Source organism: Cydia splendana, chromosome 7 (genome assembly GCF_910591565.1).
Source record: "Cydia splendana chromosome 7, ilCydSple1.2, whole genome shotgun sequence".
Classification (NCBI taxonomy): Eukaryota; Metazoa; Arthropoda; class Insecta; order Lepidoptera; family Tortricidae; genus Cydia; species Cydia splendana.
The window spans coordinates 10,007,392-10,024,677 of record NC_085966.1 but is presented as its reverse complement, the minus strand read 5'-3'; the positions used below and the strand labels follow the sequence as shown (position 1 = coordinate 10,024,677).

The 17,286-nt window shown below is 37.9% G+C and overlaps 1 protein-coding gene and 1 long non-coding RNA gene across 6 annotated transcripts in view; one reads left to right on the top strand and one right to left on the bottom strand.

Moving 5' to 3' along the window:
• LOC134792135 (uncharacterized) overlaps positions 1 to 12,936 on the bottom strand; it is a 688,366-nt gene extending 675,430 nt beyond the window's left edge. The window contains exon 1 of the long non-coding RNA XR_010144396.1: positions 12,823 to 12,936. This is a non-coding gene — a long non-coding RNA (uncharacterized LOC134792135). The remainder of the gene's footprint in view (positions 1 to 12,822) is intronic.
• The window catches only part of LOC134792130 (atherin), a 224,564-nt gene that overhangs the window by 142,790 nt on the left and 64,488 nt on the right, over positions 1 to 17,286 (top strand). The window contains exon 1 of one of the 5 annotated variants that reach the window (XM_063763342.1): positions 9,749 to 10,982. The exons of 3 other annotated variants lie outside the window; for them this stretch is intronic. In XM_063763342.1, coding sequence (XP_063619412.1) covers positions 10,468 to 10,982 — 515 coding nt within the window. In that variant the 5' untranslated portion in view covers positions 9,749 to 10,467. Of the gene's footprint in view, positions 1 to 9,748; positions 11,021 to 17,286 lie in introns of those variants that run through there. One more of the 5 variants, XM_063763346.1, reaches the window with a different exon arrangement.

The following is a 17,286-nucleotide window of genomic DNA, read 5'->3' as shown; positions in this document are numbered from 1 at the left end:
TTTTAGTATTTTTTGTTATAGCGGCAACAGAAATACATCATCTGTGAAAATTTCAGCTGTCTAGCTATCACAGATCACGAGATACAGCCTGGTGACAGACGGACGGACGGACGGACAGCGGAGTCTTAGTAATAGGGTCCCGTTTTACCCTTTGGGTACGGAACCCTAAAAATACTTATATCTTATGTACCTACATAGTTAATTGCTATATTCGGTGTTTTGAAGGTTTTCTACAAAACATAGTATTTAGCTTGTATTAGGGGACGTATCATAAAACAAAACACGGCCGTCCCCTTCGCAACAAAAGTAACATTAGATCAAGACGAATCGCCCGACCTTGCCTCCTATTACCTACAAATTGAAATCGCACCATAAAGTTAAAAGCTATTTGTGGTATTCGGGCTTAAGTGAGCAGTGATTTAATTAAATACCTCGCGAGAGATTGCCGTTCTTTATTGCTATCTACTATCGGGTTTGTTTTACACGAATATCGATGAAGGAATGTATAGGTACTTACGTAGCTTCCGATGTAAAAATAATGGGACTTTTTACCCGACTAACGAAAAAGGGAGTGTAATCTAAGTGTATGTAATTATTTACATTTTACTAAACTTTGACATTTTTTTCGCTTTCATATCATACTTGTCGCATAAATTTTAAACGACCGAGTTGTTGTAAAAGTTACACATTTAAGTATTCATTAAAAATATCACCGTGAAATAAAAAAATACTTCACATAAATTAATTATCATTGATGGAACATTGCAAAACTTTTTACTATCAAACTTTTTTCTTCTAAACTAAACTAATAAATTATACATTTCAAGAAAGGTAGATTCAACATTCTCGAACAAATCATTTTGTTGAAATATTCAAAGCTAGCCATTTCCGATTAAGTACTTGAAATATTTTTAAGAGTCGAGCGCATTCTTCGGAATCTCTCGGGAGTCTTAGATGGACATACTTTCGTGTTTTCATGAAACTTTGAATCTTTGAAAAGCTCTGTGAAGAATTTATAAGCATTAGTCTTCAAGCGACAGAGCTATGAATATGCTCGGGTTTGGAACTATTCGGACTATTCGGTCGACCGGTCTATTTCACCAACGTGACAGGTCCGACAATTGTTGACATCACTGTTACTGACGTCACAGGTCTCCATAGGCTACGGTAACCGCTTACCATCAGACGGGCGGTGTGGTTGTTTGCCACCAATATGTTAATTAAAAAAAAAAAACTCCACTATATCGCCAGTTAATAAGTATTTATTTTGCGAAGCTAATGACAATTGTCACAAGAAATACGACAATTGTCACGAAATTCCGACACAGAACTCATTTGCTGTCAAGAATTACTGAAAGTTCTTTGAAATCTTGTGACAATTGTCATCAATGTCATCATAAACATCGCAAGAGTAATACCTGTTTATTGCCAACATAATAAAGTTTTTTTAAATAATACAATGATGGTGACAAACAGGAATACGGCCCGCCCGATGGTAAGCGATAACCGTAGCCCATGGATGCCTGTGACGTCAGCAACTATGAGACTTATCGAATTGTCGCACCTGTCACGTTGCTGAAATAGGGGCGTCTAGTGGGTAGTAACCCTGCTTATGAAGCCGATGGTCCCGGGTTCGAATCTGGGTAAGGGATCTTTAATTTTAATTTATAATTAATTGTATTGTAGTTCTTAATTCTGCTGTTTTCACCTTTCGTAGCCCCTTTGGAGACGAACATGATGACATCAAAAAAACAAATCCGCCAAAAATGTTAGTTATGTTGTTTTTGTAAACATCCCTTCAAATATCCGTACCTGAGAATCATAACACTGTAAGTGCCATTTTAGTAATTTTACAGGAGAAGCGATTTTGTGTAAAAATTTGTGTTACAAGGATTTTCGAACAACATAAAATGACACACAAGAGGTTTATGTCACAGTTTTTTAAATTAATCAACAGTAAATATATTTGACATTAATATGTGTTACTTTCAAGTTATCATTTTGTACTTATAAACTAAATAAACTACCCCACAAACAATATTCCGCTTCTAAGCTTATTTCTAATTCGAGGAGTTACAGTAATATTAAAAGCCCTTAACGTGATTGAAAATACTGCTAAGTATATCATTTTTATAATAATAACAAGTCCGTTTAAATGCAAATGACCATTGTAATCAACTTAAACTGATTATAATATGGAAATTTTAAGTTTTAGTTAGGACATACAGTAAAATGCCTTACAATATGCATTATAGTGTATGTGCACTCAGAACCGTAAACTCTCTGGACATACCTTAAAATAAACCTAGTAGCATTTTACTGTATTTCACCTACATCAAAATGTTTCCCAGCGGGTTATACACTTACAGTAAAATGCATTTGAAAAACTTGGATTTGGTAGTATTATCGATAAATATAGTTTTATGGATCGATGGAGCATCAGAAATTATGTACGATACTGTAAAAAACCGAAAATCACAAAAAATGGACTTACAGTGTTATACCTCTCAGGTACGGATATTGTCTTCAATGTACGCCATCATCGTTGTAATTGACGTTGCTTTTCAAGTTATCACGCTTTAAGCATGACAAAATTCGCAATACATTGCGTCTTAGAATAAACTTGTGTACCTACACAAGTTATTTCTACAAGTCGCTGAACAAGTGTTGATCAGTTTAACCCTTCTTTGCATGGTGATGGAAATTTACATCATAACATTGTCCTATGAATTAATGATACTTGTGGAGGTGATTGAAATTTATTTTTAAGACTGTCAACTTTCAACACTAATCCATTTTCCGATTTTTTACTTAAATTTACGCAGTATTTTAATTTATAAAAATTACATTTGATTTAAGACTAAATATCGGAAAATTTGGAAAAACCCTGAAGTTGATGATTTTTAGTATGTTACTTTGGACGTTTTTTTTCGGAGTTTGTAATTGTTTTGTATTTATAAACTTTATCATAGGTATATCACAAATAGTGTACCATTCTGATGGTACTAAGATTTTTCATATATCTCTTACTGACAATTTTATATTTACATAAATATGATTTAGCCTATGCTAAGTTTAACACTGTTTTCTCAGTAAAAATCGATGTTATATTTTTTTTTACTATTTTTCCCAGAATCAGCAAACAATTACGTGACACATATATTCATTCAAAAGAAAAAATCATGCAAAGAAGGGTTAAGGAGTACTGTCTATAGTTTAATTTTTTGCTGTAATGTTGTAGATGTATGTACTTAGGCCCTATTCGGTATGCGGCGTTTGTTTCTTCATGTTTCTTCTTATTTAGTCTCAGCTAAGTTGTATATTTATGGGAGAAACTGTGGATTCTTTGTTGCCGTGACGCGTTAGCCCCATAAGGTCAAATGAAAGTAAACGGACCTCTTTATTGCCTTCAAAGTGACCGGTTTATGTAAAAGGAAACTGAGATTTATCCTTATCGAAAAACTAGCGCGAAAAGCTTTTAGGTCCCCTGCCTATCCTTGCGTTATGCTTTTAATGTAATTTATTTCTTGGTCGAAGTTGTAGATGGTGAATTGCCCTGTCTTGATTTGTTTTACTGATCATTAACAAGGTACGTTATTCTGTTTACAGATACATATTTCGTTGACAATAAACATAATAATCTTAGATAACTTATGACATCACCCAGTACAACCAAGTATTAAAAGCTTCACGAGGCTCCACTTAGTTGCGTAGGTAATCCATTAGATTCCATTATACTTACAGCTTACAGATACTGTTAATTTTTTTACAAGAATCACTTCAAATAATGAGGAATAAGCTGCGTAAATTGAATCAGGCCACTTAATTCTGTGTTTGTACAATTTGGAATAAGGATCTAATCAGTGAGGGCAAACACTGACTCCAGCGACGATTGGATGAACGTGCAGTATCCAAGTATTAAAAGAAATTGGATTCGGCATAACGATCGCTTTGTTGCCAATATTTTGTGGCAATAATAACTATTAATATAAGAGATTAGCTATGTTACGGACAGAAACGATGGTGAAAATTGCGGAATCAGGTTAGATGCTCCTGCTCTTGATCAAACACTTTGTAACATTGCGAACACATAATTTATTTCTGTACTAACTACACTTTAAACGTTTTTATGTAATACTTATTTATTGCCGGTACATAGTGTAAATGTACTGTTGAACTTCTTTTAATGAAAGGTTGTAACGACGTGTATATTCTACTATGTAGCCCAAAAGAAAGTGACTTAAACATCTTAATAATAAATTCTTAAGTAACATACTATCGCATCGCTTTTATTTTTTCATAATGTATGATGTATACTCATGATTACCTATTCAAAGAACATAATGTAACGAATGAAAAGATGAGTTATCTTTCCTTCCATAAGCCATTGCTTTCAAGCAAGTTTTAACACGCAACAAGTTTACGTGATATAGAGTGATTAAGGCAGGTCTTGGTTAACTTTGAGTTTCTTACTAACTCAAGTAACCTCTATTTGAACAGGTCTATATTGTTTGATGAAACTCGAGAGACCACAGGGTGCTTTAAATGGATGAACTTGCACTTGTTTATATGCTAATGCAGCACTATACAAGCACATATTGGCATGGCGTGCCCTTTGTGATACCGCGACTATATCGTCGGCGCATGGGGCTATTTGACGCCAATGGATTTGTTATTTCGTAGGTATATTTTTTGCGCCAGAAAATAGTCGAACACTGCTAACTTTCTCGTCGTCAGTCAGACAGCTGCCTAAACCTAAAGATAAACGCTTAGGAACGGTAAAATATTTGTACATTACAATATAGTGTAGGTGTAGTACCTAATTCAGATTTAAAGTTTTCAACTTCTGTAACCAACCCTAGTAATAAACATTTGAACAAGACCCGTAGCTCAGGTCTAGCTTAGTTTAGGACTAGGTTGAAGTTTAGGACTATTTGTGTAAGGCCTCTAATTAACTATTACATTTAACGTTCATTGGAATCGATGATTATCTACAAATTTTTGCATTTATTAGTTCAAGGAAGTTATCTTTTACGTTATGTCAGTGAACAAAAACGTATTTTGTTTACCTACTCGTAATAATGCTTTTTATTTATTAAAGGAGAAATTATGCTCTATTATTGTCTTGGCGATCTCTATAATTGCGAGGAAGCAACGCCAACAAGGAGGAGAAAGGAACCCTAAAACGGTTCGGCGGTTAATGCACCGTATGGTGAGTCCCTGGGGCCGTAACCAAGTAGTAAGTCTTACCGCTTTTAGGGTTACCAGAGACTATTAGGATTTTTTTGGACATGTCAGGATTTTTTTATATAATTCCCAAACAACAAACCTATACCTGTAGGTACAAAAAAACTTCTTCATTAAAAATAAATAAGTTTGTTAAAGATTCGGACTACCTATTTGTTATATTAAACATAAAATTATCTTTCGTTAGTATCTACTTAAACAAATATACCATATAGACTAAACTTAATAACTATCTAAATAAATTAATATTAACAGAGCTGGCAGCTTCTCACTCAACGCATAGGTATTGCAATTCAGCGGGAAATGCTGCCAACAACCTTGGCACCGTGCAACAGGGGCTAACATTAGAAATATACTTTTAGCTTTATAGGATTTTTATTCAAGTTAAAGATAAAATGGCACGCAAACGCCATATTGTTGTCTCATAAATTGGCAATGTCACAAAGTTCCCAAAAACAATTTTAATATTGGGCTTAAGTTTCACACAATAATGTTGGGGTGGCATATATATTTTCATTAAGATTCCAATCCAGTCCCAAATCTCCCAATCCGTCCTCAATATTGTAATATCTCGTTATGTATAGTCCGTTATTTTTAATCGATATGTAAGTAGGCCAGAGGTCTTTATGTAGCCAGTGAGCAGGTGTGGGTACATTTTAAGAGTTCGCAATTTACATAATTGGATTCTGGAAAGCTTCCTTATAAAACTCTACGTTTTATCACACTGTGCTCGGGTAGATAATTGTGATGGGTTTTATGTCCCATATTAATAATTATTGCAGCTAATCAGTTTTGCCTAAAATATTACATATAATTTCTTTTTGGGATACATAACTTATTTATATAATATTCCTGCCGGAAAAACAAACCTTCTTAATGCAACTTTTTATTCCAGGCTTCGAGACAAATCTACTGCCAAATAAATATAACAGACCACAACCGCGATTATACATTTAATAACTTTTACGCTCACTAGTAAGTGAAAGTGTAACTACTCTTTATTGACATTTTCTTACACGAGTGGCTTGATTACAAGGTCAACGATGTTACAAAAGCCAAGTGCGAGTCATTTTCGTGCACCGAACGTTCCGAGCATCTTTTTATTTTTACATAACAAAATTCTACATGGAATAATAAATAAACACGGCGCTTATCTATTAATTTTATTCAAAACTTGATTTAGGCAAAGACGACCATTCTACAAATATCTTAGTCTTCTATAACGCTCTATATATTGGAGCTTTGCTCATAAGTACTCTATCTTTAAGATCCAACAAATAAAAACAACATAGTCTTATATCTATTTTTTAAATCTATCCATCACAGCACGTATTGAGAGAAAAAAATGTACACAGACGTTATAAAATTAGTAATCGCGTGTCTTCGAGTCGTATACGGAACCCTGAAGATCACCAAAATAACTGCCCACATTAAATTAGAAAACGCCACGAATGATGCTCACCAGATTACCGCCTGCGCTAGTGTTATAAATTTAAATGTAAACAAACACTGTTGCTTTTTATTTAAACAAAGTTTTGGGTTGTGAACACAATTGTACAACAATTTAAAAATGTTTAGCTCTTAACTGTTATATTACTCACGCATACCGCAAAGTTTGCTTTCGCTTCAGTTTTTCTCTCTCCAAAGTTCGCCGAGTTTGCAGAACAGAAGTAGGCTCGGTGTTTTAATGGTCTTTTTATACTAGAACGGAATGAGTGTTCTGACCTTATGCATTATTCAACTGCGAGGAATCCAATAACTGTCACTGTTCCAACAGTGGTTGCTGAAAAAGGGTGTTCGGGCCATTGAGGGGAGGTAAATTTGTTTCGAGTAGAACTACCGTCATTAACTAGGGGATTGTGTGGCTGGAAACATAATATCTGACGTCACTGAGTGGCCGCAGGAAATAAAGCTAGCTCATTGTGCAGCTTTGGTTTTACTCATTCCTTTATACCGATTGTTTGAAATTGTAACACTTGTTAAAATAGAAAGTATGTTAACTTTAAAATAAAGTAAGGCAAACTTACACTAAATATTAGGTGGTTGTGTATTTGTCGTAGCTACATAGTAGGTATTATTGTATTTAGTAGGGTATTGAAAGTTACCCGGGTGGGAAATTTGCACCATCTTCAACATTCTTTTGAAATTTAATTTGTGTTAAAACGATACGATAATTATAGTCAATAATATTGATTGGCATATTATTATAACTATAGATGTGTGTGGGCCTTTAGGGACTTAAATTAATGATTTTATTTCAACTAATCATTCAAAATACTGTCTACTTTATATAATTACTGACCTGTGATATCGATTGTCATCTTTTTACTTGTGAAAGTATCTATTGATTTTAAGAAAATGGTTTAAGTGTCCTAAGTGTCTGTTCAAGTGTCCTAATAGTTAAATATTTTGCAAAACCACCACTTGATTTTATTTTCACTCTTCTCTATTCAGCTTCATGACTCCTGAACAAATTGTAGTTTTGCAATTCAGAATATCAATGTTTTGCGGTATAGAACTCTTTATTTAGGTATGTACTTATTTTACAAGTTTTCACGCTGCCTTTATCTCTTACCGCCAGCGTAAATAACTAAAATGTATAAAAATAGCGTAAACCAAAAATATGTTCATTCATCGAATATAAACTGGTCGCTGAGTTACGATGTTTGAGTTTCTATCGATACATTCCGTTTGAATGAGTTGAAACTAGGTCATTTATTTTATTCTGCGTTTCGTTTCGTTTTGTTGTTGCCGATTCAGGTAACAAACATTCAAAAATGTTGTCACTTTTGTACGGTTACAGTATCTTTTCATTATAATTGGTCCTATATATCTATGATAAAATAGTTTTATGAACATGTATTGTTATTTTTATTTCGCACAAATCTACATTTCTGATGTCGTATAAATTGAGTGAAAGGTTTACAAACGTTTTCTCGATTCCCGAAATTGTATACCAATTTAATCAGAATTTATGTGTGCAAAGCTACAATCAAAACTTGCTTATTGTAAAGCGCGAATGCCTAAGTCATTCATAAGGAAGATTATGCGCCGTGTATTTATAACACCGTCGGGATAACGCGATTAGGGGATGTCAGCCTTGATAATTTATAATTGCTGTTGGGGTGCCATGATTTACTTATGTACAAATACCTATTGTGTTGTAAAATTATAACAAATTGTTGTTAAACAAAATTCGTAGAATTTGCGTGCATACTGCATACATAGGTACTCATAATGCCTAATAGCTAGATATATAGGTACCTACGTATCAGAATCCGTCTGGCAGATGGCAGATGTATCTGATGGGCAAACCTGTCAATGTATCTCTGGCACAGATATGACTGCGGACAGATTTCGGTAGGCACATTTGTGCTTTTTAGCCATGGTAATATAATATGCCTACGTGGCAGAAAATTATCTCGTTTTAATACAGTTGTTATAATTGTGCGGTCTTATAATTTTGTGTGTTATGTGGCAAAACATTTTAAACTTAAAAAACGTGAGTGACCCATTTTAATACCTACATTTAATATATCTCAGTCTCACTAAGCAAGAATTAGTGGCTCTTTCACTGACTAATGTTACCGCTCTAACTTGACAACGTGACAACGTAATCCTATAATATCCCACGCGAGATTGATAGCCATGGCTTGTTATAAACGTACATTAAGGCTCATAATGAAGCGAAGTAAAGGTACAGCCAAAAGTTTTCCAAGTCCTACTTTTCCGCTGTCACGAGTATTGGTTTGAGTTGAGTTCCACACGTCAAAGGTTCGGAACGGAGCTTTGTATCTTATCTATGGGTCCGATAGCGTAGCATTGTGTTGTTGGGTATTGTACGTCAGTTGCGTTTCAATCGCGGCCCGACGGCGGAGACACTGAATACTTAGGACTGTTGTGTCTCATCTTTCTCGGAACATTAATTTAAACCTAGCTCTGCTGTATTGCCAAGAAGTGGCGGGTATATTGCTTAGGTAAGTAGTCTCACAGTTTCGTGGCGGCTATTTTGAATTTATTGTAATGAAATTCCAAAATTATGATTTACTACATTGATTGAATTTTAAGTTCAGTGATAGGTACCTATGTATTTATATTTCGAACAAGCCCGGTTCGGGTGAATACACTGGGGGCAACTCATAGAATTTCGCCCCCACTGCTTGCATGTAAATTGCACATTTTATCTAGTTATTCACCACACAAGTTTGTAATTTTAATGGAGTTAGTACCGCAAATATCCTTTTCAGAGTTGCGTGTAAAATAGTGGTAAGTACCTAATGCTTATTTAACCGTAATTAATATCATACGATAAACTTTAGGTTTAGGTGCCATTAGCCTGTAAGGTAGGTACCTATTAAAACTTTTGCAATCTTTGACGTCGAAGTTTGCATGTTTTTATTTTAGTTATACGTATACAAGAGACGGATGAATGTTCGTATTAAATATTAGGTGATACAATGGTTGATTATTTCGCACTGCAATAGGTCACGGCACGGAGCGCAGGCAGCAGTTGTCGTAGTCGCACTCCGTGTGCCCATACCTACCCGTAGCGTGTCGAGGCGCCGTATTGAATAGTGTCGATGTAGCGGCCCCGCGACAACTTCTCGACTATCTGTTTCGTTTCCCGGCTCCGAGACAATTTAACTTGACAACGTGGACTCCGCAACAAAAGCCGCCTCGCCCCATTTACCGCTGAGCTCCACTCGCTACTAGCATGAGAACTCCAGATATTAAACGCTCTCCTAACCATATTAATGTTACATAATTTTCATTCCACCACAAAGCCACCTTAATGCTTTATATTACACCTTTTTCATTCAAGCATCTCCACTAGAGCACGCAAAAGTGGGTCACGAAGTCGCATGCTTGTTTACTTGATGCCGTACAGTAAAAATCCTCGCTAAAGGGTGAAATGATTACATTCCATTTCGGAGTTTGGATTGGTAAATCACATGATTGCATAAACATTTGCTCAGAGTTAGGCGCTGAATGAGGCCGAACTCGAGCGACGGCGAGCAAACATTTCGGAATCGGCCACTTCCATTTCGAGACATCACTTTTCACGTTACCGTAGTGATGTATGGGAATATTTGCAAGCGTTCTTTGTGCGATCGAGAACGAGTGTAAACACGAGTGCGCGGCTCGGCGGCGGCGGCGTCGAGATCAGGCGGGGAGGGTCGCGTCACTCGCGCGGCCGCCGCCGCGCGCTCCGCCCGCACGATGTCGGTGCGCGTAGACCATCGTGACCGAGACAGATTCTCGAGGCATTCTTCGCGCGCTTCCGTAGATTTAGCCTTTCCGAGTAGCTCAGCACGCGATCACTCATTTCGGTCAGTGCATTCAGCCCGGGTGCCACGGGCCACTAGCGATGATTTAATGGTGCCCGTGCGCACGCTGCGCTCAGCATCATGCCGCGTGGCTCCAGGAGCGCCCCACCGGCTACGCCGGCACCACTCCTCAGCTGCCGAATGCGACCGGGCACGCCGCTCGCGCCGGCACACGCTGGAGCTGCCGCACAGCCGCGGGCCGTCGGTCCGCAGCCGGTCGCCGGAGCCGCAGCCGCCGCCGCCCGAGCCGGAGGTGCCGCCCGAGGACGCCGGCAAGGAGGCGCGCCGGCGGCGCGTGGTGGCTGCCGTCGCCGCGTCCTTCTTCGCGCTGGCGGTGGCGTCGGTCCTGGTGGTGGTGGTCACGCTGACCCACAGCTCTGTGCTTCGCGCTCACAACCAAACGGCCAAGTACTACACGTTCTCCGTGCCGCCGCACCATCCTCTCAGTGAGCCCCGTTCATGTTGCCCCACCGTCGCCCATCCCGCTTCGCATGCGACTGTCTCCGACCCTGAGTGCCAGGGGCTGCGAACGTCGCCGGGTGCCTGCGCCACACCGCCACCACATGCGGTACATATTGTGCAGTTCATACACGAACAACTCTCGGGCTCAAACAAATGCTAAGCGTTCACCTGGCTCACATCAAACACCACCATGATGCTACACGGATGGATCCGATTTTATAATGCATTTGGAACGAATTGAGGTTAGAGTTAGGAAGCTTCTTAAAAGTTTCGGGATCATGGTTTACAGAGGAGTGTAGATTAAAATCGGAGCGGTAACGCTGAGCCTTTGTCAAATTAAGCCCCAGTAAACTGACTACACATGTACGCACGTTCGCAACCCCCCTTCTGCATGATTAGTTAAAGTAGATGTCAAGTGTTTGTGATGGTAACTGTTAATTATAAGATTAACACTAATACGTACGCCTATTGCTTAACCTCGGTATACATGATGTTATTAATTTATAGGTTGTCGGGTGTCTGCTCATTTATCTTTAGTTAGGGCGAGGTCTGATCCAATACACCCTGTCCACGCGGTATTCTCCGAAGCCAAACCATAATTACACAATTGATAACCTATTGTCCATTAGTCCTAATATACATAAAATTTGCCAACATATACTTAGCATGTAACACATTATTACATTTTTATGAAATACTTATATATTTTATCCCCATTATTAAACTCTGCCCGTAGTGCTACGCCGTAGCCCGTAGCATCGAGTTCCCGGTATGTATCAAAAACTCTTCGTCGAAACGTGACGATAATATTTAGTTATTAACGCAAGCAATCTAAAAAATATCATGTCCCTAATTGTAAAAACAAATAATACACCTAAGACGAATTCAACAGACTCTTGGCTCCGTATTAGCAGTTGAAGATGCAATCGAGATAAGCCCTAAGATGCGAGAGAGGCTCAACAGACGAATTAAAACATTTTATTTGAATTTAATCCTAATGCGCGTCCTAAGTGACGGCGCGATTCGGGAAATGAATTAGAGATTAACTAGATACGATATAGTAAAGATATGTGACGTCCTACGGGTAAAGGTACCTTATGGCGGATGGCGCTTACGCTATTATTAACGTCGCTCCAATATTATTGCGGTGCTATGCAACGTAAGCGCCAGCCGCCATAAGGTACCTTTTGTCGTGGAACGTCACATAACTTTACGATTTCATATTTAGTAAATCTCTAATTCATTTCCCGAATCGCGGCGCTAGCCGCTATAAGGTACTTTTTGCCGTGGAACGTCACATGTCTTAACTATTTCATATCTAGTGAATCTCTAATTCATTTCCCGAATCGAGCCATAAATCAGGGCACGAAGCTTCTTTACATACCTGCGAGTAAGTACAGCTCGTAATGCACATCTGAGTAAACTCACCCATCCCGGCGCCGTAAGTAACATATCTTGCGTACTTAAAATCACTCGTTAAATATATCAGCGCGTTTATCCCGCGTTTATATGCATTCAAAGGCTTTATTTACAGTAAGCACCGCGTAAGCATCCATTAGGAAATATTTCTGTTGTTGACGCGAGCGCGGGCGAGTGGAACTCTCAAGGGTACCAATTACATTCGGCAGCGAAAGGTGTTGGGTAGCTAAGTGGGCAAGGTATTGAAAATCATCTGCAAAGTCTTTTATTCTCTTTACAATAAAGTGTGCAGATCATTTTGAACACCTCGCCTGCTTAGGAACTTCTACTACAGACTGTACTCTGACCTTAAGATATTAATTTAAACTTCAAGTAGGTATTTTATTGTATGTCTTTCCCATCACGGAACAATGGTGTTCCGGACCTTTGGGAGGCGTGCGCGGAGCCGAAGCCAATACGTAGAGGCCCTTTTGACACTTAAATGTAAGGGGTACACCGAGCGGATGCTGCCCTTACCCGTGTCATGGGACGCACGCAGAGGCAGCACCCGCCAGGGTGCAAGGGCTATTGAGAGTTGATGGTATCTAAAATGAACTAGGTTATTGGGTGAAAGCGATGGACTAAGTACTGAGCTATGGGGTAAAAAACCGGACGCCTGCCTAATAATAATAATAATTATCAGTCAACGCAGGGCAGCTTGTGGCGAGCTGTTGGGGATTAGCGACCTCACGTACCCGAGTGCTCCTGGAGAGTTCTGTTACCCGCAAGGAGGGTGGGTGGGACAGGATTCTCTGCCTCTGGCTTGCCTTAGCCGGCCGGCCAGAGTGGAGTCGTTAGAGCTATAAGCTCCAGGGGTGGAAGTGAAATATGCATAAGACGCGAGTTGGCACAGTGGCTGATAACAGCCACTGGGTAGAAAGCGGCGCACACCTCTCGACACCCCTGAGCCGCTCACACCGGTGTTGCCCTTGAGCCATCCTAGATGTCGCTTTTTGTGGGGGCCCATCTTGTGAGGGCGAGTCACCGTCTGCCGGAAATAAAATTGCATACCGTTTTATTAGGCAGGCGTCCGGTTTTTTACCCCATAGCTCAGTTCTTAGTCCATCGCTTTCACCCAATAACCTAGTTCATTTTAGATTCCATCAACTCTCAATAGTCCTTACACCCTGGCGGGTGCTGCCTCTGCGTGCGTCCCATGACACGGGCAAGGGCAGCCTCCGCTCGGTGTACCCCTTACATTTCATTAAAGTGTCAAAAGGGCCTCTACGTGTTGGCTTCGGCTCCGCGCACGCCTCCCAAAGGTCCGGAACACCATTGTTCCGTGATGGGAAAGACATAATAATAATAATAATTATTATTATTTCGTTTTAGACAGGCAGCTGATGCTGGTGCGTCTAAATCATAGTTCACTTAGCACGATTTCACTGTTTAGATAGTTTTTTGTGGTGTTTAGGACGTAACGTCTTTAAGAGACTATAATATATAGCAATACAAACGCCAAAAATTATAGTCATCATAGACTAAATAAATATGGCTAATAGTCGTACATTTCAGTTAGTTATATTCGCGTGCTCGATTTGCTTCATACTAAACGATGGCATCACAGATTCTCATTAGATAGGTGTTTTGCATATGACAAAGTGTACATATGTGATGACATAATGATGATTAATGTAAAATGTCTATGAAAATATGACGTTTATAATGACACCTCCTCACTTTGTTCTATTCAAGTCGGTGGAAAGTTATCTTAGACGGACTCTATATGATTTAGTTATGTTTTAATATCAGGAAAAAAAATTATACCATTTATTTATTGTGGAAGGAAGAATAGGTACCTACTTTCGAACTTTAGACTCGGTTGGTTGGACTTTTTAATTTGCTAATAGATTACTCATTTCCTATCCGTTTGACTCATGTTATAACTCCAAGTGTTGTCAGAGATCAAAAACATTTTTGCTATTGGCATACCCGCACCAAGCGATTGGAACTACTCCCCAGGCGACAAAAAACACTCCACTTCGCCGGGCGACCAATAATAAACTTGAGATGGGTCATACCAGTTTATGTATATCCCAAACACGAAAAAGTTTGGATATAAACGTTGATATTCAGCAGTAAAGTAGTACAGAAGTTAGTAATGATAAAATTGTGAAGAGAATAATTATTAACAAAGAAAATGTTATATACTTATAGCGATTCCTATTTTTTTTACCTGTAAATTAGAGAGGTCCATGTTTTTGTAACCTTAGGGAAATCACTTTTCCGTAAGTGTTGACAACCCCTAAATCTCTTTTTTGATGTCAAATAACGCAATATAATTTTATAATTCGACAAATTAGGACCGTAAATTGACATCATTTTCGAAAAAATATAGGTATGTAATAGATTTGAAATAGGTACTCGTAATATTAATCCTTGATTATTATATAAAATTAGAGATTAATTTTATTGCAAGTATCTAGAAAATTACTGAAGAAAAAAAACCCGCAATGAATTGCAATCGTGTTTTGTGTCTTACAAATTCCCGTTTATAAGACTTCGCGCCAATTCAATAGAAAATGTTTCGTGCTAAATGTAGAAATTTATTTTTAGAAGTTTTAAAACTGGCAATATTCGAATACAATCCGTTTGCTTTCCTAGCCAATTGATATACTTGTTTCCCTCTAAAGAATCCTCAAACATTCTATCTATAAATTACCTAACCAAAACATGAAAATTACTTGGTGCTAACCACAGACCACAAGATCTGACCAAAAATAATTTGCGTATAATAGAGTTTTGTGCGTATTATAAGAGAGGTAACAAACTAAAGAATATAACTTAAAGAACGTGAGTTTTTTTGGATTGAGATACATTTGTGACATCAGAGCTAGCATTTCTGATGTACCTACCCCTAAAGTAAATAATATGTAATGTAATAAGAGACGTGCCTTTTCTGCAAAAGGGGAGAGAAATCGTTTTCTCATTAGTTTTGACATCGCACAGAATTGCAACATTCTTGACAAAGTAAGATATTAATAACGTCACATACAAACTAATATTATTTTATTTACATTTATACGTATTTCTCAAGGTAAATACTAACATGGTTAAAGAAATTAACTTAGTTTCCCAAAACTCGTTTATAGGGACTCTACAACAGCAAACATGGAGAACATAAAGATTTTATAATTAAAATTCATAATATAAAGTAGAATTGTATATAATTCTAATTTTTTAATACCTAACATTAAATAGTAAATAAATAACTTTATACACTAGACCCAATTCGATCAAGCCTAGCTTATTCAAATATTCAATCAAACCGAATGCGTATTTAATGAATGCAAACTGTACACGATTGCAGTGCTCGATTGATTTCATAATAAGAACATTTTTTGACCTAATTATTAATAAACTATTATCAGCGTGCGATCCCATACCCGTCCGTAAATAGACAGGTCTCGGAACTCCAGCCCATCTGGTTGGAGCGAGTGTTCAAATGCTGAAAGATGATATTAGCTGCTTCATTAAGTTTTAGTAAAATACTTATAGACATACGAGTATTGTAGGCTGTTTATAAACAATGATAAATAGGTAAGTACTTAATATTCATTTGCGAAATCATAAATGTGATGTGAAATCCATAAACTACATTCACTTGGCTGGGAATAAAACGTAGGGCATTCTTTCTCCTCCACTCACCGCATTGTATCTACCTATTACTTAGTGTGATGGTGATAATGATGATGATATATAATAGGTATCTATACAAGTTCATGACCATATTCGCTAATCTGATCTTTAAGAAACTAACAACCAGAGATGTTTATTATCCCTAAACATTGGAACTAACTACTTTTTATACGGACAAGAAGTTCCGATTTGTTTGATCTGGACGATTACGGACGATTAGGGGTTATTCCTGTCGCTGGATCTTTACTTCAGCTCATATGAACCAGTTTAAGTATAATCTTCGATTACACGTAGTTGTAAGGATCTTGAGATGTCAGTTTTACTGGCTGGAAAATTCTCTGTAAACAAGTGAGAGTAGACGAGGGAGGCTGATTCTATTTTTAATAATAATTATGTTTTTCATCTCATTTTGATACGAACAGAAGTCATGTTATCATTATCAGGCATCTCACGCACGGCCAAAAGTGCAAGTGAAATGCCTTAAGGGGCCCACTGATTAACAGTCCGCCGGACGGTATCGGCCTGTCAGTTGTTCGGAACTGACAAAAATTTGTTCTAACTGACAGACCGATACCGTCCGGCGGACTGTTAATCAGTGGGCCCCTATGAGAAGATTCCTGATTGCATGTCGTTACTGGTGCTCACGGTCAAGGTCTTAGGTATGAGATAAAACATAAACCATATAAGAATAAGATCAAAACAGAACCGGCCTGAGGGACTAATGCCACGCCTGTTCCGAACCTTCTTCGACCCGCGGTCACGCATCGATGTTGTCTGATCCGGGTCGCAATTCTACAATGTTTTTCGATAGTTTGAGACAATTGTGTACCTACTCGTAAATATTATGAATATCTTTTCTTATCAAACATGTGAATTACAATATCTACAACTACTTATCTTACTTAATGTATGGCAAATTGTACAAAAGTAATTACGTAATTTACGTAGTGCATATTTAACTACTTAGCTGAAATATACGTCTTCCCTTGACTCAGTTTTGTTAACTAGGAGTTACGTCAAAACATAAGTCCCTTTTAAAACGGTACTATATTTTTCTGAAGAAACCCTGAACCCTACAGACGACTAAAACATTTTGTAACAATGATCATTAACGTTTCTTCACAAAAAATAAAGTCTACCTATTGATTTTCTT